The sequence below is a fragment of the Mirounga angustirostris genome, unplaced genomic scaffold, assembly GCF_029215605.1.
Source record: "Mirounga angustirostris isolate CCGP_5_RB_7025 unplaced genomic scaffold, mMirAng1.0.hap1 SCAF_12, whole genome shotgun sequence".
Taxonomy (NCBI): domain Eukaryota; kingdom Metazoa; phylum Chordata; class Mammalia; order Carnivora; family Phocidae; genus Mirounga; species Mirounga angustirostris.
In genome coordinates, this window is record NW_026991720.1 from 95871076 (window position 1) to 95898985 (window position 27910).

The 27910-nt window shown below is 42.7% G+C and overlaps 1 protein-coding gene and 1 long non-coding RNA gene across 2 annotated transcripts in view; one reads left to right on the forward strand and one right to left on the reverse strand.

Annotated features, from left to right (window-relative positions):
- Positions 1 to 27910, forward strand: part of HECW1 (HECT, C2 and WW domain containing E3 ubiquitin protein ligase 1) — a 434070-nt gene that overhangs the window by 318448 nt on the left and 87712 nt on the right. The window contains exons 8-12 of the mRNA XM_045864939.2: positions 5050 to 5192; positions 7528 to 7628; positions 9239 to 10558; positions 15643 to 15744; positions 20717 to 20867. Coding sequence (XP_045720895.1) covers positions 5050 to 5192; positions 7528 to 7628; positions 9239 to 10558; positions 15643 to 15744; positions 20717 to 20867 — 1817 coding nt within the window. The remainder of the gene's footprint in view (positions 1 to 5049; positions 5193 to 7527; positions 7629 to 9238; positions 10559 to 15642; positions 15745 to 20716; positions 20868 to 27910) is intronic.
- Positions 1984 to 27263, reverse strand: LOC123835731 (uncharacterized). Its single transcript, XR_006788825.3, has 3 exons — positions 26908 to 27263; positions 20128 to 20421; positions 1984 to 7828 (listed from the first exon to the last, which is right to left on the reverse strand). It is a non-coding gene; the product is annotated as an uncharacterized LOC123835731 (long non-coding RNA).

Genomic DNA, 27910 nt, shown 5'->3' on the forward strand with positions numbered 1-27910 from the left:
AGAAATGATTGGTTCTTAGGAGTTGTATAGAATTGAATTATACTAATGTAAAATGGAAATTAGAAGCACTACATGGAGGTATGGAAGTCATTAGTGCTGTTTGTCAATATTTCTGCTCTTCGCTTCCCAAACACACTATAGGATCGTATATCCTCCTCCCTGTGGTTGGCTGAGACATGTGTCTAGTCGTGATGAGGAGTTGGGTTTGGAAGCAAACACTTACTTGCAGGGAGAAGACCTTCCAGAGTTCTCTTTCCTTTGTCACTGTGCCTAGCAACTTTTGAGGGGGTGTCTGCTCCATCAGCCTGGCTCCTTGAGCGACTAACAAGCAGAGCCCTCTGCCAGCCCTCAATGGCAGTGTGAGCAAGGAACAAAGCTTCACCATCAAAAGTCACTGAGACTTGAAATTTGGTTGTTACTGAAGCATGACTTAGCCTGTTGTCATGGTACAGAGGAGATTTTAACATTAGCATATTTAACATATTTAATCTCTAATTAGAATCAACTGAAGTTAAAAGATTGCTATTAGAAATTAATCACAATAAAAGGAAATAATTATATATCTCAGCTGTTATACAACCCTTGATTAAGGGTACTGTGATGTTCAATATTATTAACACTCCCTTCTCCCAGACAGTCTGAGCTAGGCAATGCCAACATGTACCTTCTCCTTTTCTATACTTTGTTTTATTTATTAAGTTTTTTTTTAATCCGATATGGTTAACATACAGTGTTATATTAGTTTTGGGTGTACAATATAGTGATTCAACACTTCCATAGATTACATGGTACTCATCATGGTAAGTGCACTCCTTAATCCCCAACACCTATTTCCCCCATCCCCCCCCCCCCCCCCCCCGGCAACCATCAGTTTGTTCTCTATAGTTAAAATCTGTTTCTTGGTTTGTCTCTCTCTTTTTGTCCCCTTTGCTCATTTGTTTTATTTCTTAAATGCCACGTATAACTGAAATTATATGTCTTTCTATGAATTATCACTTAGCATTACACTCTTTAGCTCCATCCATGTTATTGTAAATGGCAAGATTTCATTCTTTTTTATGGCTGAATCATACACACACACACACACACACACATGCACGCACACACACACACCACATCTTCTTTATCCATTCATCTACCAATGGATATGTGGACTGCTTCCGTAATTTGGCTATTGTAAATAATGCTGCAATAAACATAGGTGTGCATATATCCTCTTGAATTAGTGTTTTGGGGTTTTTTTTTGTTTTGGGGGGGTTTTTTTTTGCATAAATACACAGTGGTGCCATTACTTTTTTTTAATTTTCTGAGGAAGCTCCATACTGTTTTCCACAGTGGCTCCACCAGTTTGCATTCCCACCAACAGTACACAAGGGTTCCTTTTTCTCCACATCCTCATCAATACTTGTTTCTTCTGTTGTTGATTTTAGACATTCCAATAGGTGTGAGATGATATATTGTGGTTTTGATTTGTATTTCCCTGATGATGAGTGTTGTTGAGCATCTTTTCATGTGTCTGTTGACCATCTGTATGTCTCCTTTGGAGAAATGTCTGTTCATGTTTTCTGCCTTTTTTTTAATTGGATTATCTGGGTTTTGGGTGTTGTGTTTTGTAAGTTCTTTATATATTTTGGATACTAACCCTTTATCAGAGATGTCATTTGCAAATATCTTCTCCCATTCCATAGGTTGCCTTTTAGTTTTGTTGATTGTTTCCTTCACTATGCAGAAGCCTTTTATTTTGGTATAGTCCCAATAGTTTATTTTTGCTTTTATTTCCCTTGCCTCAGGAGACACATCTAGAAAAATGTTGCTATAGCTGATGTCAGAGAAATTACTGTCTGTGCTCTATTCCAGGATTTGTATGGTTTCTGGTCTCACATTTAGGTCTTTCATCCATTTTGAATTAATTTCTGTCTATGGTGTACAAAAGTGGTCCAGTTTCATTCTTTTGCATGTAGCTGTCCATTTTTCACACCACCATTTGTTGAAGAGACTGTCTTTTTCCCATTGCATATTCTTTCCTCCTTTGTCAAAGATTAATTGACCATGTAATTGTGGGTTTATTTCTGGGTTTTCTATTCTGTTCCATTGATCTATGTGTCTATTTTTGTGCCAGTACCATTCTGTCTTGATCACTACAGCTTTGTAGTATGATGTCTAGTCTGGAGGTAGTTTTTCTCCAGTTTTGTTTTTCTAAGATTGCTGTGGCTATTCAGGGTCTTTTGTGGTTCCATACAAATTTTAGGATTGTGTGTTCTAGTTCTGTGAAAAATGCTGTTGGTATTTTGATAGGGATTGTATTGAATCTGTAACTTGCTTTGGGTAATATAGACAGTTTAACAATATTTGTTCTTCCAATCCATAAGCATGGAATGTCTTTCCATTTCTTTGTGCCTTCTTCAATTTCTTGCATCAATATGTTTTATACTTTTTAGACTACAGATCTTTTACCTCTATGGTTAAGTCTTATTTCTAGGTACTTCATTATTTTTTGGTGCAATTGTAAATGGGTTATTTTATTAATTTCTTTTTCTGCTGCTTCATTATTAGTATATAGAAGTGTAACAGATTTCTGTACATTGGTTTTGTATCCTGTGACTTTACTGAATTCATTTATCAGTTCTGGCAGTATTTTGGTGGTCTTTTGGATTTCTATATAGAGCATCATGTCTTCTGCAAATAATGAAAGTTTGACTTCTTCCCTGCCACCTTGGATGCCTTTTATTCCTTTTTCTTGTCTGATGGCTGTGGCTAGGACTGCAGTACTATGTTGAATAAAAGTGGTGAGAGTGGACCTTCTTGTCTTGTTCCTGACCTTTGGGGAAAAGCTGTCCATTTTCTCCACTGAGTATGATGTTCACTGAGAGTTTTTCATATGTGGCTTTTATTATGTTGAGGTATATTCCCTCTAATGCTACTTTGTTGAGGGATTTTATCATGAATTGATATTGTTCTTTGTCAAATGCTTTTTCTGTATCTATTGAAATGATCATATGGTTTTTATCCTTTCTCTTATTGATATGAAATACCATGCTGACTGATTTGTTAATATTGAATCACCTTTGCATCCTGGGAATAAATCCCACCTTATTGTGCTGAATGACTTTTTTTAATGTATTGTTGGATTCAGTTTGCTAGTATTTTGTTGAGGATATTGGCATCTGTATTCATCAGAGATATTGGCCTATAGTTCTCCTTTTTTGTGGTGTCTTTATCTGGTTTTGGTATCAGGGTAATGCTGGCCTCATAGAATGAATTTGGAAGTTTTCCTTCCTCTTATATTTTTTTGGAATAGTTTGAAAAGAATAAGTATCAACTCTTCTTTAAGAGTTTGGTAGAATTCCCCTATAAAGCCATCTGGTCGTGGACTTTTGTTTGTTGGGAGTTTTTTGATTACTGATTCAGTTGCCTTGCTAGTAATTGGTCTGTTCAAATTTTCTATTTCTTCCTGCTTCAGTTTTGGTAGGTTATATGTTTCTGGGAATTTATCAATTTCTCCCAGGTTGCCCAATTTGTTGGCATAAATTTTTTCATAATATTCTCTTACAATTGTTTATATTTCTGTGGCGTTGGTTATTATTTCTCTTCTCTCATTTGTGATTTTGTTTATTTGAGTCCTCTTTCTCTCTCTCTCTTTGATGAGTTTGGCTAGAGGTTTATCAATTGTATTCTTTTTTTCCAAAGAACCAGCTCCTGGTTTCATTGATCTGTTCTATTGGTTTTTTGTTTTTGTTTTTGTTTTTTAGTTTCTATACCATTTCTTTCTGCTCTAATCTTTATTTCCTTCCTTCGGCTGGCTTTTAGTTTTGTTTGCTCTTCTTTTTCTAGCTCCTTTAGGTGTAAGTTTAGGTTGTTTATTCCTTTTCTACACTTTTCATTGTTTACTATGCCACCTTCTGATGGTTACAGTCTTTCTTTAATTGTTGCTGCCTTTATTTTAAAAGTCATACGGTTATTTAAAAAATGAACAGTTTAGAATCAAATGAAAAAGATCTGCTTTCTCTCCTCCCTACTAGCCTACTTAATTTAACTTAATTTAACTTATTTACCTGTTTCTTTTTAATGACAACAGAGTTTTCTATTTCAAAGATTTACTATCCTTAATTTAACTGGTCATACAGCTATTTAAAAAATGAATAGTTTAGAATCAAATGAAAAAGATCTGCTTTCTCTCCTCCCTACTAACCTACTTCCTAAGGTTGAGTTTGGAGTCCACCCCTCCAGGCATTTTCTTTGCAGTTCCAAACACAAATGAATCCCACTCTTCATATTGTTCTACATCTTGTTTTTTTACTTTGTTTTTCAAGTATCTATTCATGTTGGTGCATATTTACCGGTTTCTTTTTCTTTTTAATTACAACAGAGTTTTCTATTTCAAAGATTTACTATCCTTAATTTAACTGGTTGCTGTTGATAGACATTTTTGGTCTTTCCAGTCTTTTGCTATTGTTAACTTGCACAAGTGTGCAAATTAATCCAGAGGGAAAATTCCTAAAATTGGAATTCTGAGTTGCAGGGAATTTGCAGCTTAAATGCCAATAAATATTGCCAATTCCTTTCCCAAAGGTTGAATCAATTGAATGGGATTGTATATCAATACAGTGTGAGAATTCTTTTTCCACTGTCAAGAACACAGGATACTATGAAACATTTTTAAATCTCTGCCCTTATAATCAAGGAAAAGAGGTGTTTTGTTATGGTTTAAAGTGTATTTCCTTAATTATAGGTGAGTGTGTGCTTGTTCTTTCTTTAAATATGTTAATACTTTTAGTATAGTGAGGCCTAAGTGGGTTCTTTGTCTTTAAGGTGAGTTGTTTTTATTATTTGAATCTTGGAGAATAGCCTTATTTTTAAGCATCAAAAAAGTACCTCAATGTTGTTATTATTCATTTACTGAATAAACAGAGCTCACAGCATTTCTAAGACCTTGATATATATATTGCCACTGGGATGTTTTATAATGACTTCATCCAAGGCAGACGGGCTGGGAATTGGCCAGCCCTTTCACCTCTCAGTTAATTGATGTGACATATTATTTCATTGCAGCAATTCAGCTTTGTGTCCTTGCCCACTGATGTACTGGAAATTGAGGTGAAGGACAAGTTTGCTAAGAGCCGCCCCATCATCAAGCGCTTCTTGGGAAAGCTGTCGATGCCCGTTCAAAGACTCCTGGAAAGACACGCCATAGGGTAAACCTGTGACTGAGACCTCAATATCACTAAGTCTTCAGCGAGCAGGCAAAGGGAGGCCTACAAGCTGCAACAATATAGTCTCGCGGAGACTCAAACTAAAATGGTGGTATTGAATTTCCTTGGCTTCTCCCATTAATTATGTTGCTCCAGCCACAACATTCAATTAAATGAACCCTTCCCTTTCCTCTTGTTTGTGTACCGCTGGTTACTTATGCAAGAGAGTAGAAAATCCCAAGACAATATTGAAAGAAGCCCTGTTTCAACTATTCAACTCTGCTGTTACAGCATGAAAGCAGCCCCAGACAATAAGTAAACTAAAAAATGGGGCATTTTTCTATACAGGTAGAAATTAAAATTTGCTTTACTATCAAGAATATTATTTCTGCTTGTGTGTAGGATTTAATCATTTGGGACGCTCCTCTAACAAGATGAAATCCTGGGTTACTAGAGTAGAGAGACTTAGAAAATGCTAGTATTTGTAGAAAATGCTAGATACTATGTATGAAATTTTAAAAGCATGAATTCTCATGGATGACAGCAATTAAGTTACTTGCAGAATTCAGTTGTATATAAGAATGTTTCTGTTAGTATCTTTTATTTTCATGTCCTCTCATGATTCTCATTAAAATGGACTCTTACCAGATGAAATATTTCTATATAGTATATACTTCCTTAGTTAGCAGCAACTATATTTGTAAATGCTAAGTATAGCTCTCTGGCCATAAATCTACGCTATGCCATGCTATACAATTGTAACCCTTAGAATGATATCGAAGGAATGAGGAGAATTGGCAGAAAAGCCTGGAACAAATGCAAGGCATAGCAAATTTAGTTTTTGTCTCACTGCCTGGTTATCTTTAGGCATCTCCTGATTTCAACTAGGTTTTGGGTTCAAGATCTCTTTCCTATGGTCATAAGTAGATTTGCTTCATAATATTGACCAAGGTCCTTTCTAAATAAACAAAATATTGTGGTTCATTCTGTTTTCCTACATATAATGCTTTATTTAATGGACCTCCTAGGAACTTCAAACACTAAACTACGGTTTACCAAAGAAATATATTAACTTAGAGTATCATTGGGATATATGTTGTTTCATAATGCTGGTATTTTCTAGAAACATTAAAACACTACCAGCCAGCAACTTACCTTTTTATTTTAGTATGACCAATGAATAAATGGAATGAATACAGAATCATCTGAGTAACAAACGGTTTTGGAATATGTCTTGTTAGTATTAGATAAACTGGATTTGTTAATTCTTGAATAGCCAAGGTAGTTACCTTTCCTATTTAAACCAAGGTGGGGGTGGGGGGGCGGGTAATGTACTCTGCTAAAGCTTACATTGTTGATGAAACTGTAAAAGCAAACTTTCAAGTTGATTCCCCCTGGATAATTCTCTTCTTTATAATCAAGAAATTGCCCTGAGTGGGCAGAGGGGATGATGCCAGATGCCAGGATGGAGTTTCAGAATCTGTATGTAGGACTGTGGAGTTGGTGTAACTGGAAACCAACCTACAAGTCTTGCTTCAGTCCATCCTGCAGCAGGTCCCTTTCTGAAGCACTCCACAGCTCTCCACACCACTCCAGTAACCATGACAGCATCCTTTCTTAGACACTATGCATATATACTGCAAGACATGCGTCTGTTGCTGGCAATGTCCATTAAGGGCATTGGAAAATGTCAGCCTGCACAAGAAAAGCAAGCAAAGATATCCATGTCTTTTTTGTTGTTATTGTTGTCTTTTTGGGGTTTTCTTGGCTTATAACACAGGCTGGCAGAAAACCTTCTGTAAGGGGCCAAGTAGTAAATATTTCAGGCTTTGTGGACCATGCAGTCTCCGTTTCAACTATTCAACTCTGCCGTTGTAGCATGAAAGCAGCCCCAGACAATAAACTAATAAGCATGGCTGCATTCTAATAAAACTTTTATTTTGGGAACTGAAATTTGATTTTCAGACAATTTTCCTGTGTCACAAAATATTATTCTTCTTTTGTTATTTTTTTTTTCTAACCGTTTTAAAATGTAAAACGCTCATAGCTGTACAAAAATAGGTGGTGGGCCAGATTTGAGCCCTGGGCCACAGTTTGCTCACTCCTGCTTTAGAATATTCAATAAGGATTTTCTTGACGTTTTTCATTGCTGTTGAGCAGATGTACTTTCCCACCTTTACCTTATGTCCATCTTCTATGCACCTGAGCGGATCATCACCTCCTATTAGCAGGGCCTCCCCGGACTTGCCTATCTCACCTCCTGGCATAGAAAGCATGCTGTGTAATCTTCAAGGAGAGGTACTGACCAGATCTGTAAATGGTGCTTATTTCCTTCTAGGGATAGGGTGGTCAGCTATACACTTGGCCGCAGGCTTCCAACAGATCATGTGAGTGGACAGCTGCAATTCCGATTCGAGATCACGTCCTCCATCCACCCAGGTATTTTTGGCATGAACTTCATGTCTTGTCCTAGCCTAGGGTTGGTGTGGTTCCTTTCTCTAAAATATAATAACCATGGTTCTCTCCAGACATGTCCTAGGTTTTGTGGTTCTCTCTCTTCTCCATTTGAGGCCCAGAAGCCAGTGATCTGTTCTGGAAGCCAGGTTGCTGTCCCCTTGATTGAGAGGCTCCTCTTCATTCTGGTGACCCAAAGGTAGAGGGTTAGACAGTGGAGTGGGATTTGACAATGAGGCCCACACGGGTATGGAGCCGTGTCTAATTTATCATTTGACTCCCAGCACCCACATAGGAGATGCTCAATAGATGCTGATTCATTGCAAACATGAATGAATCAATGAATCAATGAATCAATGAGAAACATGAATGAATGTGATACATATCATATTATTGAAGAACTATTATTGCACAATGGATTTATCCCAGGGAAAAATGAAAACTAGAAGTTAGAAAACTTCAGAATCATCCAGTTTTCTGTTTTTCAAGCCAAAACATATTTCCAAATAAGAATGATGAGAGGCCTCATAATTCCACTTTTGTTCTTCTCCCACAACCCCTATACTAAGTGTAGATCATGCTGAGAATTAGCCAGTCCTTCTGGGCCACATTTATGAGTTGCTGGTAAAGCTAATGAGGCTTTGAAAACTCCAAGTCGGTAGTTTATCACTGCCCACTCATTAAAAGACCAGTTATACTTGTCTATATCTAATATATAATGCAGAGTGTAAGAAAACACCCTGACTGCTTTGTCCTTTCACACCCAGCCTTTTCTTCATCCTGAGAATAAAACTGACTCTTCCTTCACCGTAGCAGTAAAGATGGCCTCATGGCTCATCAGAGACATCATTCATCTTCAATCAGAACACTGCACTAGTGCTTCTGAAATGGGAAGTTCACACCAGGCAGGGATCCAGCAGAGCAAGCAACTGGGGGAAAGTAGAAGTAAACAGTGGTTGCTGTTCCTTGAATGGTTGCTTGATGTGGAGACCTCGTTTATTTTCCATTGCAATAACCCCCAGGTGGCCTGGCAGTCTGAGCTACTGAAGGACCCTGGTTGCTCCCATCAACTAGCCATTTTCTGCTCTGCAGTTGTTAAGAACCTGGCTTACCCATTCTGCCACCTGCTGGACCCAGCCAGAGGAGACACTCTGCGCAAGCATTAACCTTGTCTGGTAGGGCAAGGCACTAATAACCCCCAAGGGCTTCTTTGCAGTCTTCCCTGAAGCAAACGTTGCTGAGCACCCACCATGTGCCAGGAACTGGGGTAGTTCTAGGCTTTGGGTATTTTAACCAAAACTATGAATTCCCTTGAAACAGAATTCTGAAATATGTCACGACTGCAAACTGTCATTAACATAAGGAGAACTCACTGACATAACCTAATAAAATTTAAAAAACAAAAACATGAGAACTCATCCTTATGGAATTTTTTAGCCGAGCTTTGGCCTGCGGGAAACCCTCCTCAACGCCTGCATCCAATATCCTCACGCAGAAGTCCTTTAGGATGGCTTACAGGGCCGGCAGAGTCCACCAGTGCCCTAACCGCACAATGCTCTCTTCTGGAAGAAATGACATTTTCTTCTCGCCCGCAGATGACGAGGAGATCTCCCTGAGCGCCGATCCCGAGTCCGCGGAAATTCGGCACAGCGCCATGAACAGCCTGGTGGCCAGCAGCCGCGGGGAGCCTCCGGGCGAGGCCCTGGAGCCCTCCGGGAGCTCGGAGCGCGAGCCGCCGAGCCAGGGCGGCGCCGGGGACGCTGCCGGGAGCGAGAGCCTGGAGCTTGCCGAGCCGGTTGAGGAAGCGGCAGGTACCACCGAGGCAGGAGACGACGGAGCGGGCTCGGTGGGACCTGACGGGGCTGGGGAGCTTCTGGGCCTGGGGCGCGAGGACGCCGAGCCCGCCCCGAGTGCGGAAGAAGTGGCCGAGCGGCTGGAGCTGGGTGGGGAGGCGCCCCCAGCGGGGCTGCTGGAGGACGGTGAAGCCCCGGGCGGCACCGGGGAGCCCGAGGCGGAGGAAGCGGCCGCAGAGAGCCGGGCGGGGGGAGAGGAGAAGGAGCAGGCGGAGGAGGAGGAGGAGGAGGAGGAGGAGGAGGGCGACGTGTCTGCCCTGGCGCAGGGGGAGGACAGGCTGCAGCTGCGGGCCTCGGTGAAGAGGAAAAGCAGGCCCTGCTCCTTGCCGGTGTCCGAGCTGGAGACGGTGATCGCGTCGGCTTGCGGAGACCCCGAGACCCCGCGGACACACTACATCCGCATCCACACCCTGCTGCACAGCATGCCCTCGGCGCAGGGCGGCGCGAGCGACGAGGGCCCGGAGGAGGAGGCCACCCTCCAGGACGCCTCGGAGAAGGACGGGCTTAGCGAGGCGGACACGCTAGCTGCCGCGCCCCCTCCCCTCGAGGAGGACGGGGAGGGCCCCGAGGGGGCCAGTCCGGGCACGGCGACCCCCGGCCGCTCGGGCCTGACCAACGGCCTCGTCCCCGACGGCGACGTGCTCCCCAGCACGGGCAGCGAGAGCGACTCGAGCCCCCGGCAGGGCGGGGACCACAGCTGCGAGGGCTGCGACACGCCGTGCTGCAGCCCCTCGTGCTACAGCTCCTCGTGCTACAGCAGCTCCTGCTACAGCCCCTCGTGCTACAGCGGCAGCAGGCTCGCCAGCCACACGCGCTTCTCCTCGGTGGACAGCGCCAAGGCCTCGGAGAGCACCGTCTTCTCGTCGCAGGACGACGACGACGACGACGAGAACAGTGCGTTCGAGTCCGTGCCGGACTCGGTGCAGAGCCCGGAGCTGGACCCGGAGTCGGCCAGCGGTGCCGCGCCGTGGCACGACGAGCTGGCCACCGCCGCCGGGAGCGTGGCGCGCACCGTGGAAGGTCTGGAGTCCCCCGCGGCAGGGCCAAGCCATCGGAGAGAAGGTTAGACCTCAAACCTGGTCAGAGTGAGAGTAGGACCACCAGGGGGCCGCAGGTCTCACCAACAAGGTTGAAAAACAAGTGAGAGGCTCAGTCTCAGATGGGGTTGCTGGGGCAACGTGTGCCTGTCCTGACCATGTATGTGTGCCCGTGTCTATGTGTACGTAAGTATCCGCGGCCGCGACTAGCACGCCTCCACCCGCTCGCAGACACACACCGAGAATGACAGCTGGTGCACGCATGTGAGTGTGCTCTTGTGTGTGTGCGTCTGTCTCACCCAAGCACTAGAACTGGCTACACGTGTTCGTGTTACCCTTCTAGTCTTGACAATGACCAGAGCCAGAGGCAGTATTGAATGATCTGAACAGAAAACATTCGGCAACCCTGCGGTGGATAATGTGTAAATATCTGCTGACTTCCCAAAACATATGGGAGATTAGCAGTAAATGTTAATACAAGTTGAAGAACATTGATTTTACCTCTGCTTTAGAATTTAACTTAGCCTGTGTACATACGGAAATGTATAGCCTACATGTATTTGTCAGTATTTCTGTCTGCTCAGTTCTCGTTATTGTTGTTTTTTTACTATTATTCAGTTTATTCAATCTAAAAACAAAAACAGCTCACCCATTTCTCCCATTCCCACTCCTGCCTCTGGCAACCATCAGTCTGTTGCCTGCTCACTTGAAAACTACAAAACGTTAATGAAAGAAATTGAAGAAGACACAAATAAATGGGAAGATCTTCCATGCTGATGGATTGGAAGAATCCATACTGTTAAAATGTCCATTCTACCCAAAGCAACATTATTACAAGCTTGCAAGATTCCAGGCAATCCCTATCAAAATTCCAGTGGCATTTTTCACAAAAATAGAACAAACGAGCCTATAATGTATATGGAACCATAAAAGGCCCCAAATAGCCAAAGCAGTCTTGAGAAAGAACAAAGCTGGAGGCCTCATGCTTTCTGATTTCAAACTACAAAGCTATAGTAATTAATTCTGGTGTTGTGTTCTGTTGTTTTTTGTTTGTTTTGTTTTATTTTGGCTAACGGAAGGGGAAAATAACATGAATTCGTAAATCACTTTGTTTCAAGTGGGATTCTAATCCAAAAGCTGCCACCTTTGGTTTTAAAATATATTCTGTATTTTAACCAAAGATGTTTCTTCTTAGTCATGCCTGTGGAATCTTCTATAAAATTAACTCACATTTCTTTATCCAGATTTGGGAACCATCTTCCAGTCAAGTGACAGTGACATGGGGGGAAATAATTCAAAGGTCACATAATACTGTGAAATAATTCAGTTGCTTTAAAGGAGAGAAATATAGATTCTGCTGTTTTTCTGCTCTACTGTTTACGTTAGACTCCAAACAAAGGTGGTGGTGTTGTCTCTAGATTGTAAGCTCATCAAGGGCCAGAACTGTATTTTCTCTGTTTGATTCTTAGCACCTAAACAAATGCCTGGCACCTGTAAATTTTTAGAGGAACCAAAGTGAGCACAAAAATTAATCCTGAGTATTTGACAATGCCCAATTCCGCATTTCAGAGAAAGAAGGAGTGAGGGAAAGTGGCACATGGGATGAGGAGACGTGCAAAGAGATCGGTAAAGAAAGAGAACCACAGGGAGGAAAACCAGAGTGGCACGCAATATGGAAAGGCACACCTGAGAATGGGATGGATAATTCCTTTCTTTACTGAGGATGTTTTGAGTCCCTTTGCTCTGGGCCAGATGCTATGTGCAGAGCACAGGTAGATGGATAAGTGTCAGAAGGTGTGAGAGGGGCTCAGTAATTACAACAGAATTAAAAATAATTATAGTATAAAGAGATCTGGGGATATAAACCTAAAGGGCACGACTAGGATCTGGCAGGGGGGTTTTAGTCCAGAGGTTGGCAAACCTTTCTGTAAAGGGGCTGATAATAAATATTTTAGACTTTGTAGGTCAAGAGGCAAAATCAAGCAACTCTTCTCACCAAAGGCTACTTTTTTTTTTTTTTTAACAGTTTTACATTTAAAAGTGTAATAACCATTCTTAGCTCAGAGCCATACAACAACAAGGCCAGAGTCATAGTTTGTCGACCTGCTGTGGCCTGTGGTATATATTTTGACCACCGTGTTGGGGGACAATCCACATATGGTTAATTGAAAATTGGTTCAGTATACAAAGGCATGTTTTACAAAAAAAAAACAAAAACAAAACAAAACAAACAAAAACACTGTCCGCGCCCTTGACGGACGAACAGCCCAACTGGGAAAACTCCTCCTTAGCAGAAAGGACAGGAAAGTGTTTTCGGGCCATAGCGGAAGTCTTGGCGGGGCAGTTTCCAAAGAAATTTGTGAATTTCTGAATTCTGCCGACCATACACTCAAAAACGGCTAAGAAGCACCTACAGGCTTCACTCTGGTGGCTGTTGGGGCATTGCAGAGATTCCTGAGATGGTCAATCTCATGAAGGCTGGGTGGAAGCTGGCAGAGCCTGCCCCTTCCCCTCTCGGTGCTGAGTTGCTGAGCTACCGGTCTGTCCCTCGCTGACACGCGCTCGAAGAAAGCAGGGCTTCACCACAACCCGCCAGACCTTCGCGTGTGTGCCCTGTTCTTCCCCAAGACTCACTATTGCCCCTCTCCTGTGATTTTTAGGCCGGCAAATTCTTTCACGAAGTTAGCTGAGGTAGACTGACCGTACACACGCCCACATAACTGAGTCTGCAGCCATTCATGGAAGACGTGTTCTGTATCTCCTTTTTGCTTTCCCACTCCACCCCCCCACCCCCGCCCCATGAAAACCTCCTTTTTAACCTCAACATAAAATAGTTTTTAAAAACTGTCTGCAAGTCAAATGAAAAGAGCAATATAATGTGATTTGAGCTCGGGAGTCCAGGCCCTGGAGTCAGGCTTGCTGGGTTTTAATTGAGTCCCACCACTTCCTAGCTGTGACACCTAAGCCAACTTACTGGAATGCTCTGTGCCTCGTGTGTGAAATGGGTGTAAAGGTAGATTCTATTTCAAAGGGTTATGGGAAGGATTAAATGAGATATGATGCACATGGGTTCTTCCAGGCAGATAAGCAGGGAGGCTACCTTTGAAAGTGGAATATGTTTTCCTTCTCAGGGATTCTAGCAGGTCTGAACACTTGCTCTATGTTTGAGGCAAGGGTGAGCGTGTGGAGCTATGGCCTCCCGCAGAACAGACTCGCTTGCTTCTTCCTTGCGCTCCATCCATTCAGTGGGCTGAGCTGCGCCTGTCACATCATTGCATTTGCTTGGGGTTCACGAGCAGGTGGGGTCAGCTCCGTTAACCCCAGCAAACGGCAGTATTATGTGTCCACTAGCTTGGAGGAGTAATTAACCTGATTGGGTGAATTAATTCCAAGAGGTAAGTTTGTTGTTCTTTTTAAGAAACCAAATTAAAAATGCAGCAGTTAGTGACATAACAACTGTACCATTGTTTTTTTAGTTTCTGACGCTAAGCACATGCAAAAGCAAACATGAGTGTGGGATCCACTAAAAACAGAGCCCCTATCTGAACCAGGAGTCGGTTGCCAAGGCGCTGTGCATGAGCATGAGGGGCCCCTTCCTCGGGGCTCCTCGGAGTCTCAGAAGACCCCCAGGATTTGAGTAACATACCAAAGTTTGCACAAGAAACCATGTTATACATTTAACATTTAAAAGGACCCTGACTACAGGTTCCTGACTACATCTCTGTTTCTTGTATTACAGTTAGCTCTAGGAATTAAACTGCTAAATTAAACCCACGTAACTTCCTTCTTAATTGTTTTTTTTTTTTTTTTATCAGTTTTTTGGACCTAGACTGAGAGGTCCTTTCCATGTATGGACATTCTAGGAAATGTTTGAAATTTGGGATCCCATAAAGATCTTACCCACTGGTTTTTAGTTTCCCTCCTTTTTGACCTAAGGGATGATGGAACACTTGCTATTTGCATCAGCCATGGAGGGCAGAGGAAGGAGAAGGCCTGACCTTTGTCCTCTGGCTAATAGAGGCTATTGCAGAGAGCCAGGAGCATGTGAGCTAGAGGGTCACCACTCTGAACGGGGCCTGTCTCATGGCTTAGGCCCTTCCAGTTTTCCAAAAGTCAAGAGCCACTGCCTCTGATGATGTGGCCTAACCCTATGGGCCTCCCCTCCACATAGCCACTCTCATGCAGTATTACCAGGACCTAAGGACATCAAGAAATAGGAACATCATTTTAGGACATTGTTTCGTTCACTATAAGTCTGGCTGACAATAATATTAACTATGTCTATAATAATCGAGGCATGCATTTGGATATGTTAATTTCTAAAATTTCTCCATGTCTGTCTTTCTTCCTTCTATCCCACTTCTGTGTTTCCAGTTTTCCTGTCTCAGTCTTCCTGCCTCTTATCTACTTCCTTCATCTCTTGTCTTTTTCTCTTTTCCCTTTCCAGCATACCCTGGCTTGTCTGATTTTTCCTCAGAATAATCTGGAACAATCACAAGATCCCAAAACTACTGGGCTCCCCACCCCAGTCCCCAAGCTTCCATACTATAGGAATTTACCTTCTTGACTCACCAGTTCCTCAGTGCCATCTTGGAAAAGCACCATCTAAGAGTTTCATTCCAAAATCAGAATCTGAAAAATAGCCTCTTGGTAGCCCTCTGATGAAACCTATCCAAATAAAGACCTTTGGTTTTGCATGGGCTCACCAAGCTTTTATGGGACTTTACAAATGGCACGCTTCCCTCAAACAGGCCTGTTTCTTTAGCTGGGCTCAAGTCAGGCTCTGCTCATTTTCTTTTGTGTCCCCGTCTGATGCCACCTTCCCATCCAGAAAAGTCAAGTGGTTACAGAATCAGCCCCTGATCCTACGTATTGGTCTGTGGGGTACAGATCATAGTCATGAAGTATTTATTTTCTTGGGGTTTAAAAAAAAGTTGCCCCTATTCCCTCTCTCATGAATGACTGTGAACGTAGCAAACTGACACAAAAAAATAGATTGCCCTCTCCGGGGTTTTTTTCCTTGTAGTCGTTTGTTTTATGGTCATGCTTTGATGATGACGTTGCTGCAGCAATGAGTGAATCTGAATGTCTTGACTATCTTGTCCATAGGTGAATGTCCTATACTCCATAATTCCCAGCCAGTAAGCCAGCTTCCTTCCTTGAGACCTGAACATCATCACTACCCAACAATCGATGAGCCTCTTCCACCAAGTAAGCTTTAGTTTTTAAAGTCTATGTCTTAATTCTTCCTATCAAGTCTAAACAGGTCAGTATGAACTTGTATGTACACATCCAAACTCTTCCCCAACTCCACACCTTACACTGTTATAAAAAAAAAAAATTATATATATATATATACACATATGGCACCTACTATAAAAATGGGGTGTTTTTGACTAGTGATTTCAGTGTGTGATCTTGAAGAGATAGTCCAGTAACCTTCCAGTGCCCCTCAACTTCTGAAACAGAAGGTATTACTTTACGAGACTTGCCTACCTTGCAAACTGTACATGACCTTTAAGTCCTAAATTTTACTATTTTATATTTAGGAGTTCATAGGGCAAGATGGAATAATCCTGTTGTTCTCCATTGGACCTGTTATATCACAGGCACCTCCATATAATAAAACATTCAACCCATCAGGACGCAAGGACTTGCGCTTTCCTTGCTATAACTTCCATTAATAGGTGACAGCCTATTTCTTCCATTGTTTCTTAGGAGCTTCCAGAAAAAAAAAATACCATCCTTAGGGATGGTATTCCATATCATATTCTCCTGGTAACTGTGTAACTAATTATTATTTAACTAGTCATTTGAACTTGGGAAAATCGTTTAATATCTCAGAGACTCAGTTTTCTTATTTGTAAAGTAAAGCCTTAATTTTCTCATTAGCTAAATGGCTAGATCTGGACTAGGTAATCCCTAGATATCATTCCAGCCTTAACCTTATAATACTACATTATAAGACATTTCTAAGAAGGAACTGATACCCTGGACATTATACATTCACTTAGCATCATGTATGTTCATGAATAATTCTAGAACATCTCTGTTTTGGCTTAGGCTTATTTTTCAAGCAAAGATAACCTTTAAGATTTAATAAATTTTACAACTGCAAAATCTTGCCAGGATGCAAGGAATCGATGTTTCTTTACATTCTTTTGCCTGTGCTTACATTAGGAGGTTACAGTTTAAAAAAAAACAAACAAACAAACAAAAAAAAAAAACTTATTCCCTAATTCATCTATTCTTGGTAATGTGATATATTTTGCATTTACACCATTCTTGTCCTATTCAGTTGTAATTTATCAGTGAGAAAACAATAAATACCTTTAATATGTAAACATTTGAAACAACACCATATTTGTTTTGGGGGATCAAGGCAAACATTATGTTCTTTAACTTTTGATACCTGATTTCTTTCTTTATTTACACCTTGATTTATGGATGGTCCACAAATGACTAGTAAAATTTCAGTGTCACTATACTTTCTACTTAGCACTTATGTAAAAAAATATCTATAACACGTTCTCTCCAGGAAAGGAACACTTTCCCCACAACAAGAAAACCTATCAATTCCTGTGTGCATGAATTGACTTCCAGTCCATGCAAGAGTAATAACTAGTTATGCATCCAGACCTTGTAAAGAATTGAATATAAGTCTATTTTAAAGACGTACTTTATACAAGCTGTTTTCAATAATGAAAACAAATTTCTCCAGTTGGGTTTCAATTCTCTGTTCCTTACACACTGAAAAATATGACAAAAGTTGGTACTGAAGCCTAACAACAGAATTTTCTTGATAGTCATTCATTCAACAAATACTCATTGAATGCTGGCCCTGTGAAGCACTGTTTTAGGTAAACGAAACAGACAAAGATCCCAGCCCTCATGGAGCATCCAGTGTAGCCAGGCAGAGACCAACACATAATAAAAAGAGTGAACAAGGCAACAGTGTAACACTTTAGATGGTAGGAAGTGCTGTGCGGAAGAACAGGCAGAATAGGGCAAGGGGGATTTGGAGGATGTGGTGGCGGCTGGTTCACCATTTTAAATCGGGTGGTCAGGTAAGCTTCATTGAGAGGCAACATTTGAAGCTAGGCTTCGAGGCGGTAAGAGGGTTATTCATGCGGAGGAAGAGCTTTTTGAGAAAAGAACAGCCCGCCTGGTGGGTTTGAGGAACAGCCGGGAGACCAGTGTGTCTGGAGCAAGCAGACAGCAGTGGCTGGTAAGGTCAGGGAGATCCCAGGGACCCAGATCACACAGGGCCCTGTAGACCACTTAAGAGCTTCGGCTCCTACTCTGGATGAAAGGGGAACCTTTTAGGTTTAGAGCAGAGAAGTGACATTCTCTGACTTAGGTTTTGATGGTAAGAAGTGCAATGAGGAAGCACAGGCATTAAAGTTTGAGGAGGAAGGACAGAAGCATGAAACCCAACATATGGTTATTGCTGTGGCCCAGGTGAAAGGCAGAGGTGGCCAGGGCCGGGGTGGGAGCAGTGGATGTGGTGAGGGGCAGTCGCATTCTAGACATATATTCCATACGTAGGTTTGCTGACAGATTAGATGTGATGTCTGAGACAGAGGTAGGAATCAAGAATGATCTCAAGAATTTTAACCTCCAGAAGGATGGAGTTGCCTTCAACGGGGATGGGAAGGGAAGGCTGCAGAGAGAGCACGTTTGGGTGGGAAAGAGCTGAAGCTTGATTCTGACCATGTTATATTGGAGATGTCATCTAGGTAGTGATGTCAAGAAGGCAACAGGATGTGTGGCTGAAGTTCAAGAGAAAGGTCTAGACTACAAACATGGTATTGCATTTGTTAAAGTAAAAAGAGAAAGGGGGGAATAATTTTATAGGCTTTTGTTAGTATAATAACTAAAGATGATACATGGTTGGGCTCGACAGTGTTCCTAGACTTCATGGAAAAGATATAATTTTATATTTGCTAGGTCTTTCAGGCAGAAATGAATTACCCTAACTTACCCCAGCATCATAAAGGTGATCACTGGCAAGAATCTGTCTAGGCAACACCGTGCCACGTCCATGAGGACATGCTGAGGCCTGAAGTTCTATTTGAAAATTCTTTCTTTACACAAATATGTGAAAGTGAATTCTTTACAGAGCAACCCAGAAAACATGCTTATAATCTCTAAGTACACTTAGCTATTACTTTCTGAATATTTATAAGAATTTAGCATTATGCATTTATAATTAGCACTATTAGATATTTAATAATATTGATAGAAGGGCCTGTCTGGCTGGCTTGCCATCCTTTTCCATGAGAGACTTGGAAATATGGAAACTTGTAGAGAAATTGTTATTACCACTGCACTGCACCATTCTCTAGTGTTTTCCTTGGAGAATTTATGAGACTGGAGCTGTGTCTTTCTTTGAAGGAGTCCTTCCTTCACTGTGGGAACCTGGAGGGTGGGGGCATCAGTTTCTCAGCGGTGTGCCCATGGGACCAGGCATAGTTTTTTGTTCATAGGGAGTGCTGAGAGCAGTTTGTTCAACTGAACTAGATACCACAATACTCTTCAAAGATTAATGTTCATTCTTTGTTGAATGACAGTCATGTTGAGTTCAAGAAAAAAAAATTGTCCAGTTTCTCCTAGTTGGGGAATCACTGAAATTTCAAAATTTTTGGACCAAGATTAATTACCTAGTAGTTACACGTATACACAGTTTCATCAGTGAGCTATTTAACATTTACAACTAACAGTTGAGCTGGATTATCTAGCAGTCAATTTTCATTAACACCCTCTAGAATATATTTATACGATCTGACGACATTTTTCCTTCAGTTTGTCTTAGGCAAGGTAGATTTGGTGTGTTCTGGTATTTTGGTTTCCATCGTGCATTATTTGGCAATTCCTCAGATAAATACCAGACTTAAGCAATGATCTTCACAAACAGATGTACCATGCACACATAAAACCATAAATATACCAAATATATTGGGTTTTTTCCATTTAAAAAAATTGAGAGTTGCTATGTCATTACCTGAATGATAATTTTTCAATAGAATTATTAATATCTGACCTACTCCCAAAAGCTATGGATTTTCTTAAAAGGCTGAATAGTTTTCCTCCATTTGCAGTCATTTTTGCTTTTTCTTCTTTAGTCTAATGCATTTTTCAGCATAACTTTATCATGAAGCTGTTATTTCCACCAAGTTTTCACATTTGGACTCTAAAAGCTTTTTGCCCATTGCTATATAGCAGACATTGCTCTTCTGTGTGAAGCTCAGATATTTGTGTATTACATCCAGCTCTCCCAGTTTTGAGGACTTTTCCACCCACCCCACCCCACCCCTCCATGTATTATGTAGTGTATCATCCATGCTCCCACATTTAGTTCCTTGGTTTTGGAATCTGAGAAGTAAAGGAACTTATCTTTGTCTTGGGCTCCCTCTACTGGTCTGTGATGGTTATTTATCAACAAAGAGGTATTTAAAGCTTGATGTGTGTTAACTAGTTGATATTTAAAGGCTTGATGCGTGTTAATAGTTGTTACTGGTTTTGTTTTGTTTTGTCAAGAGATATTTGGCAGCCACAGGTGGGTTGAAAATACACTGTGAACTTACAGCTTACCCAAAGGATGGTTCGAAGGGATCCAATCCTTCCATTCTTCCTCAAGAAGAATGGCAATCAATTAAAGTTGCAAAGTATTGCATAGAGGTCATCTGAAGTTCCAGGTACAGTATCTTAGAACTGTCATTACAAGTGGTTTTAATATGAGGGCCATCCTCCCCTCACCGACTAGTCGCTGTCTCTCAGATTTAGCAAAGAAAGGGTTCTCCAGCCTCAGTCTGTCAGTTCTCACTGGAGGCTGCTTAAGTCTTCCAGCTGTAATTTGAGTTGCCAACAAGATTGACAGGGTGGAAACTGTTAAAGGAAGAAATAAAGTAAGCATCAGACTTCCTCCTTAGAAAATAGGGAGAATTGTAACCTAGGTCATATTCGAGGAACCACAGTTACTGTTTAAGAGAAGCTGAGTCCAGTGGATGCCAATTCAGCCCTAGTACCTCAGAAGTCGTGGTGGGTGCTGTGGGCAGCGTCTGGCCTTCAGCAAGGAACCCACAGTGAGTTCTACCTGCAGAAGACCTGGCAGCGGTATTGGTTTCCCATGAATCCGTAGTTTGTCCTTGATTTTCCTTTTTGCCTTTTTATTACACGCCAGACTGGGAAGCTCGCATTGACAGCCATGGGCGGGTCTTTTACGTGGACCACGTGAACCGCACTACCACCTGGCAGTGTCCAACATCAGCAGCTGCCCCTGATGGGATGCGGAGGTCGGGGTCCATCCAGCAGATGGAGCAACTCAACAGGCGGTGGGTGATCAGCATGCAGTGAACCCCTGGGAACCCCTGGGAAAGGAGCATGGCAGCCAGAGAAAACCTCCCTTACACTTTTCTGCTCAGATTGTACGAGGAGCCTGGGAAGTGATTATGTATCTTAAGAAACCCATTTATAGTAGATACTTGGAAAGCTAGAGTTAGAATTTGGTGGCAGGAGACAAACTAAGCCTGAGTGCCATTTATTTTTTTTTTTAAGATTTTATTTATTTATTTGAGAGAGAGATAGCGAGAGCAGTAACACAAGCAGGGGGAATGGGAGAGGGAGAAGCAGGCTTCTTGCCGAGCAGGGAGCCCGATGTGGGACTCGATCCCAGGATCCTGGGATCATGACCTGAGCAGAAGGTAGATGCCTAACGACTGAGCCACCCAATCCTCTGAGCTTCTTGATGGCATGTGCTCAAAGACAGGTGTTCTTAACCAGGGGCCCCTGGACCACCCTCCTCCCCAGGTATTCACCGAGGATGCCATTGTTCCAGGAACCCTCCAGAAATTGTATGCAAAATTATACATGGATGCACATTTTTCTGTCAGACTGGTCCATATCGGTCATGAGATTCTCAAAAGGGCCCAGAACTCAAACAGCTGAAAACATTCCAAGGATGGATTCCATAGAATACCAAAAGCTGCCTGGAGAAAAAAACAGTGTCATCACTGTATTCGTGTCTACCCTGGTCCCCTAATTGCTATATACTCAGTAATCCCTAAAAGGCTTTTATCCTAGAAAAAAAAAAAAAAGTTTAAAAACAGTTTTTGAGACTTGTTTTGTCTAAAAACTAGACCCTTACTAGTGAAATTGTAAAGATGCCATTTTGTTTTTAACCTGAGAATGAGACCCTAAATACCATTTCTCTCATGCTGTAAGCTAGCATGAGCATCATACCCGACCTCTTGCTTCTGTTAAGGCCAAGAGGGCAGATTTGGGATACTTTCAGTAGCCGGGACCACAAACTGCAGGCTTGAAATCAGCTGTATCCACATGCCATCTCATTAGGATGAAATAAAGGAAAGTTGAAAGGAACTATATAGAATAAGGAACTGGAAGTTAACTGTATCAGCCAGAAAAATAAAGTGGACAATTTAGTCCTATGAAAAACACACAGAGGTGAAAAATTGAACTTCTGGTTACTGTTGTACACAGAGGAGCATGCTTAGGTGAAAATCACCAGGATTCTTTTATTGCTTGAGCATTTGGAAGACATTCACTTTCCATTCTTTCTCCATCAGGAGCCGAGCGTTTAAAGTCATTAATGAGAACCACGAAGGATTTTCATTGGCAGTACATTTCTCTACAGTCATTCCCACAGAAAGAAAACACATTACAGAACTTGTGATAACCCAGCTTTATTAGATAAGAATGCACCAAAAATCCCCAGGAGAGCCCTTTCATGGTGATTGCAACAAAACTCCTCTAAATAAAAATGTGGAGGACTCGGGGCGCCTGGGTGGCTCAGTTGGTTAAGCGACTGCCTTTGGCTCAGGTCACGATCCTGGAGAACTGGGATCGAGTCCCGCATCGGGCTTCCTGCTCAGCAGGGAGTCTGCTTCTCCCTCTGACCCTCCTCCCTCTCATGCTCTCTCTCTCTATCTCATTCTCTCTCTCAAATAAATAAAATCTTTAAAAAAAAAAAATGTGGAGGACTCAGCAAGCTCCTTTTACATAGTGACCAGATTGAGATTCCATAGGCGGAAATAGAACAGAGAAGCTGAACTTGTTTAGCAGGCTGAGAAATAGGGAGAGTATCATCACCAGGCTGCATCTATGGGAGGTACAGCTCGAGCACTAAAAGAAATCAATAAATTGAAGCAGAAGTAAGCACCTTGACCTAGGACATAAAAATCCATGAAGGTTCATCATGTTCAGGTTGTATAATATAAAAATTAGGCCAAATCCATCTTGAATCAGGCCTCTAGAGGAGTTTTGCAGGCTTTCATGTGTAAATTCCTGTGCCCTCCTGTGGAGCTGACTGGCAGAGGCAGCCAGACTTTGTAGAACAGAAAGTGGTATTTGCTGCATCCGTCTGGACGGATAAAAAGAAAGGGAATTTGGTGACTTGAGAAAGTACTTACTTCTCGTGAAAAAAACCTACTTAGGGAAGGCCAGATAGCCTTGAGATAAGTATCCCAGCTCTTCAGCACTTAACCAAATAGTTCAAGCATGTAAAGTTTTGCAGGGACTTGGCCTGATAAGGCAGCCACAGAAAAGTATACTGCCCATCTTTTCTCCCTCACGGATGTGATCACTCACGGGGGTCGTTTTTCGATAACCTTCGGTTGGTTATCAGAAGGAATTTACAGCAATCACTCTCTCACAGCAAAACAAATATTTCTCAGTGTTGCAAGGTGTAGGGAAGGAAAACCTTCCTTCCTTCCCTTCTAAGTTCTTTGGCTGACTTAACAATTAAATCGACATATGTAAGATTAATAGGAGAAAAGCAAATTTAATTCCGTAGGTATGGAAGCTTACAGAAATATGAGACTCAAAGAAATGACCAAAAGCAGGCAGCTTTTATACCTGTCAGACAAAGAAACGTGTGTGTGTGTGTGTGTGTGTGTGTGTGTGTGTGTGTGTGTGTGAAGAATTGACAAGACAAACAAGTTTGGGCTTGGGGTAGTAAATTAGTAAAGAGGAACAAGGTTTGTTTACACAGCCTTCTTGACCCTGATTCCCTATCCCTGGTGATAAGAATGACTACCAGCCTCCAGGTGCAGAAAGAGTACCCTTCACATGGGGAATTCACTTACTGCCTTCCGGAGAACAGAGGAGGGTCAGAGTGTCCTGCATTGGTGGTTTCTTAAGTAACTTTAATTCAAAATAATCAACATGCCAAAATGGCATATTTTGGGGTGGCCTGCCCTGGACCCCATCAAAGGAGTTTCCCTGGACTCCCGACAGCGTGATTATGAAAGTCAAGTGTTGTTTGTGCAAGGAGACGCACACGGGGAGAAGCAGAGTGCACAAAGCAGCCTACGGTGACCACATTCAAACTCGGCCACTGCCCGGACGCAGCACCCCCTTCCCGGCCTTTATGGCTTGACCACGTCCTCCTAGTGCAGAGACGCCCCTCACTGCCTGCCTGCCACGTGGTCACATCTCCTTTCTGCTAAGCCCATGAGAATGTCCTGTGGTCCCTGAAATCCTCCCAGAACCCCCCCACACAGAGCCTCTTGTGCAATCCTGTGATTGAAACCTTCTGCCTTGTCCTTCTGGGTGCCCTTCCCAGTGCCTGGTGTGGTGCCAGAGTCTACCAGGACTCAGTGTAAGACAGTTTCTCCAGTTAATTCTTACACTTCCAGAATATTCTGGATTAACTCAATTCACCTTCACAGGTATTTCTTGAACAAGCAGAAAATATAAATAGGTAGTCTCACTTTAAATAATCAACTAAAGTTTGGTGTTTTTAGTTATTTGGATAAAATGTTTATATTATTGAGACATGGAAAGTTTTAAATATGAAAAAAAAAATGATGTATATATAATTCTACTACCCCAGGGTTTACCTTTTAAAAAAATCTTGTCTTTAATTTCCGTGTACATGCGTAGGCCTTGCATAGCTGTGATGATAATATACGGTTAGTTTTATATTCTCTTCTCACTTACCACACTATAAGCATTTTCATATTGCTGCAGAGCCTTAGAGTATCATTTAAATGGCTGTATAGTATTCCAAGGAACACATGTACTTTAGTTAACTTAATTTGCCCTATTGCTGGATGTTTTCCTTATTGCTTTCCGGCACTATTTTGGATAAGGCTAAAGGCCCTGTTAAATATTAGTGTTATCTCATAGTAGTGTTTCCTTGGGGTTATATTCTCAAAAGAGCAGGCCACGGGAGATCACTATGGTTTTGGTATTTGATATCTATGCCTAATGTTTTCTAAAGTGTTTCTGGGGGCTCACTCTGCCAGCAACAACAGCTTCCCTTCCATCCCATCTTTTGGTGTGGTTTTGTTGACTTAAGAGGTGCTCCTTGGTATTTTGGTTCTTACATTTCACTTCTCACAGGGAGGGTCAACTTTTGTCTCCATAAGCTTTTCTTTTACCAATTGTAGCTCCTCCCGTGAGAATTGTATGGTCTTGGGCTTTGTTTGGTTGGTATTTGTTTGGTTTGGCTCGATCGGTTTGGAAGGTTATTTTCTTGCTGGGTTTTGTGTGTTCCTGTGTGTGTATTCATTTATAAATTAGATATTCCAGCTGACTTTCTTACCAATTTCCATAAACTCTTTATATAACATAAAATTTGGCCTTTTTCCGGGAAAAAAAAAAAAAACATGAAGGAGGACATGGAAGAATAATTCTTGATGAAATGTGAGAGAACCTGCTTTCTGACTTCCTCTCTCATCTTTAAAACAGAGCGAGCATCTGAGGCTGCGATCCTGCCCTCGCTGAGTGATCCTTCCACAAACTGTGTGTCCTGCTTCCCCAGAACTGTCCCTGCACTTCAGCAAAGATCAGGGTTGGGGTGTGGTACCTGGGATTTGAGGCCGTTGACTCAGTAAGGCACAAGACAACCAAAGTCCAACTGAGGACACAGCAGGTTGTGAAATTACTGACACTTTCATCATCAAATAAGATCACATTGATTCATAGAAAATCTCTTCTGTGGTCCCTGCACTTTGGGAAGGAAAAGTGAGGCTACAGCTTTATATTTGTCTGTGCCCTGTTCTGGGTATCTACTGCGGAGAAACAAACCACCCAAACTTGGTGGCATAAAACAATGATAATTTATTGCTACCATCATTGTTATTATATATCATTTTTATTTCTCATGGTTCTCGAGGCTGACTGGGTTCAGTGAAAACATTCTCTCTTGGGGCCCTGTCGTGTCGTTGCAGAGGGTGGCTGGGGCTGGTGACCCACATATCTGGAGGTTGATCCTGGCTGTGACTCTCCGCCAGAACACCTGCCCGGGACTTCCCATGTGGCCTCACAGCATGGTGACTGCAAACTGTCACTTATATTATCCTCAATTAGTCAAGGTAGCCACAAGATCTTCCCAGGCTCAAGGGGAGGGGACATTGATTCTACCGCTTAATAGATGAGTAATTAGGTTCTAACAGAGCATGCGGGCCTAAAAATATTGTTGAGCCATTTTTGGAAAACGCAGCCTGCCATGAATCATTTAGGGGATCCTCCCGACAGCAGCAACCTTGGTCTTCGGCAATTCCATTCCTCCCCCGGTCAAGGTTAGACACTTAGGCAGCTTCTCGCTGGCCCACTCTCTCCCTCCCACCGTGGTGGCACTCCCCGAGTTCCAACAGGGAGAACAGGAGACAGCCATCCTTCACCTTCCCCACAACCTCCAGACCACAGACATGTTGACACGGTAAATAAACATGGGTATTTCTCTATATGATCCTTTGCCCTTCCTGCCCCCTCCATGTTTTCTTATTAGAGGCCTTCTCTGGAATGCCTTACAGTAACTGCTGCAGGCAAAGATGTCTCGTGACGCGTGTCAGGGGTGAGTGGCTGAGCCTCTCTAGATAAAATACAACTTAAAGAAAGCAACCAGTGATTCTTCAACCTAGATGGAAGTAACACTACCTGAAGGACTTCTTAGAAACGCAGGTTTCCGTTTTGCTTCAATTTCTGTGATTATAACAATAACCCAGCTGATTCTCTTGCAAGTGGTCTAGAGACCACACTTGAGAGAAAAAAAAAGAACATTCCCTTTTAAGGTACAAAGAAAAAGGTCTCTGGTGTTCAGAAGCCCTGCCACAGCAGACCTCGTCTGTAATGATATGTTCCCGTTGCCCCATGTTGGACTGCATTTGGAGACCTGGTTCTTCGCTGCTCCCTGGACTCCCACTCTCCTCTTCCTCTTCACACCTCTTCCTCCACCCCTGTATCTCTTTCCAGAGCATGGGACTCATACAGCAAAGTTCCTTTGCCTGTTGTCACTTGCATGAAATCAACGACCTCCAAGTCAGCATGTCCTAACCCACACCAAAATCTTCCCTCCCCTCCTGCCTGTTCTCCTACGTGTCCTTTTTCAGTGTTGGCTCCTTCACTTACCCTTCACAGTTGTCTCCTCCTTCAACCTCCACATCCAGACAGGCCCCAAGTCCTGTTGAGTCTCCATGTAAAATTACACAAATTCTTCCGCGAAGTCTTTCTGGAATTCACCTCCTTCTCCCATTCCTGCTGTGCCTTGAGGAAAAGGGAAGCTGAAGCCCGGTCATATGCCTCGGTAGGCTGAGACATTAGGCAAAATAGAGGTCATTTGGGGAGGAGAAGGAGGCTATTTGGACTGAGGGAAGTAGAGCAAAGAGGAAGGACACAGCTGGGCATCTGCCTTTAAAATACAGACTAAATTAGGCAGATCAGGCCATCAGAGGTAGGGAGGGTTAGGAAATGTCTGTCTTTTGTGGGCAGAGACAGAAGATCTTACTCTCCCTGCAGTCTTCCCCTCCCCCAACAGCATGCTTGCAGAGCCACCATGATCCGCCATGTCTGCCTGTGCCCAGGCCTTTAGCACCTGCAGCCTGGACTGTTGCAGTGGCTGGTTCCCAACTGCTCTCCCCAATTCATGCTCTCCTCCTCCAGTGCATCCCCCACCTAGATGGAAGTCATCATTCTCAGTGGCTAGCTCAACCTCTTTTTCAGCAACTAGCCAGTCCCTAGAGCAGTGGTTCTCAAAGTTGGTCCCTGGACCAGCAGCATCAACATCAGCTGGGAACTAGTTAGAAATGCAGATTCTTGCCTCCTCCCTCCAAAGACCTACTGAATCCAAGAAAATCTGGGAGTGGGGCCCAGCTGTCTCTGTTTCAACAAGGCTGCAGGTGATTCTGCTGCAGCTCAAGCTGGAGAACCCATGCCTAGAGAATAACATCCAAACTGTGGCCGGGGTACCCTGTCCGTGCTCCCTGCCCCCCTCTCTGCTGGCCCCCTCGTGCTGCCCGAGGCCCACACATCCTGGTGCCACCACCCAGCTTCTCAAAGGTCCCCAAGAGTGAGCTCTTCGGTGCATGTTACTCTACATTCTTTCCCTGCAAGGGCCCCAACAGGTTCGTACTGA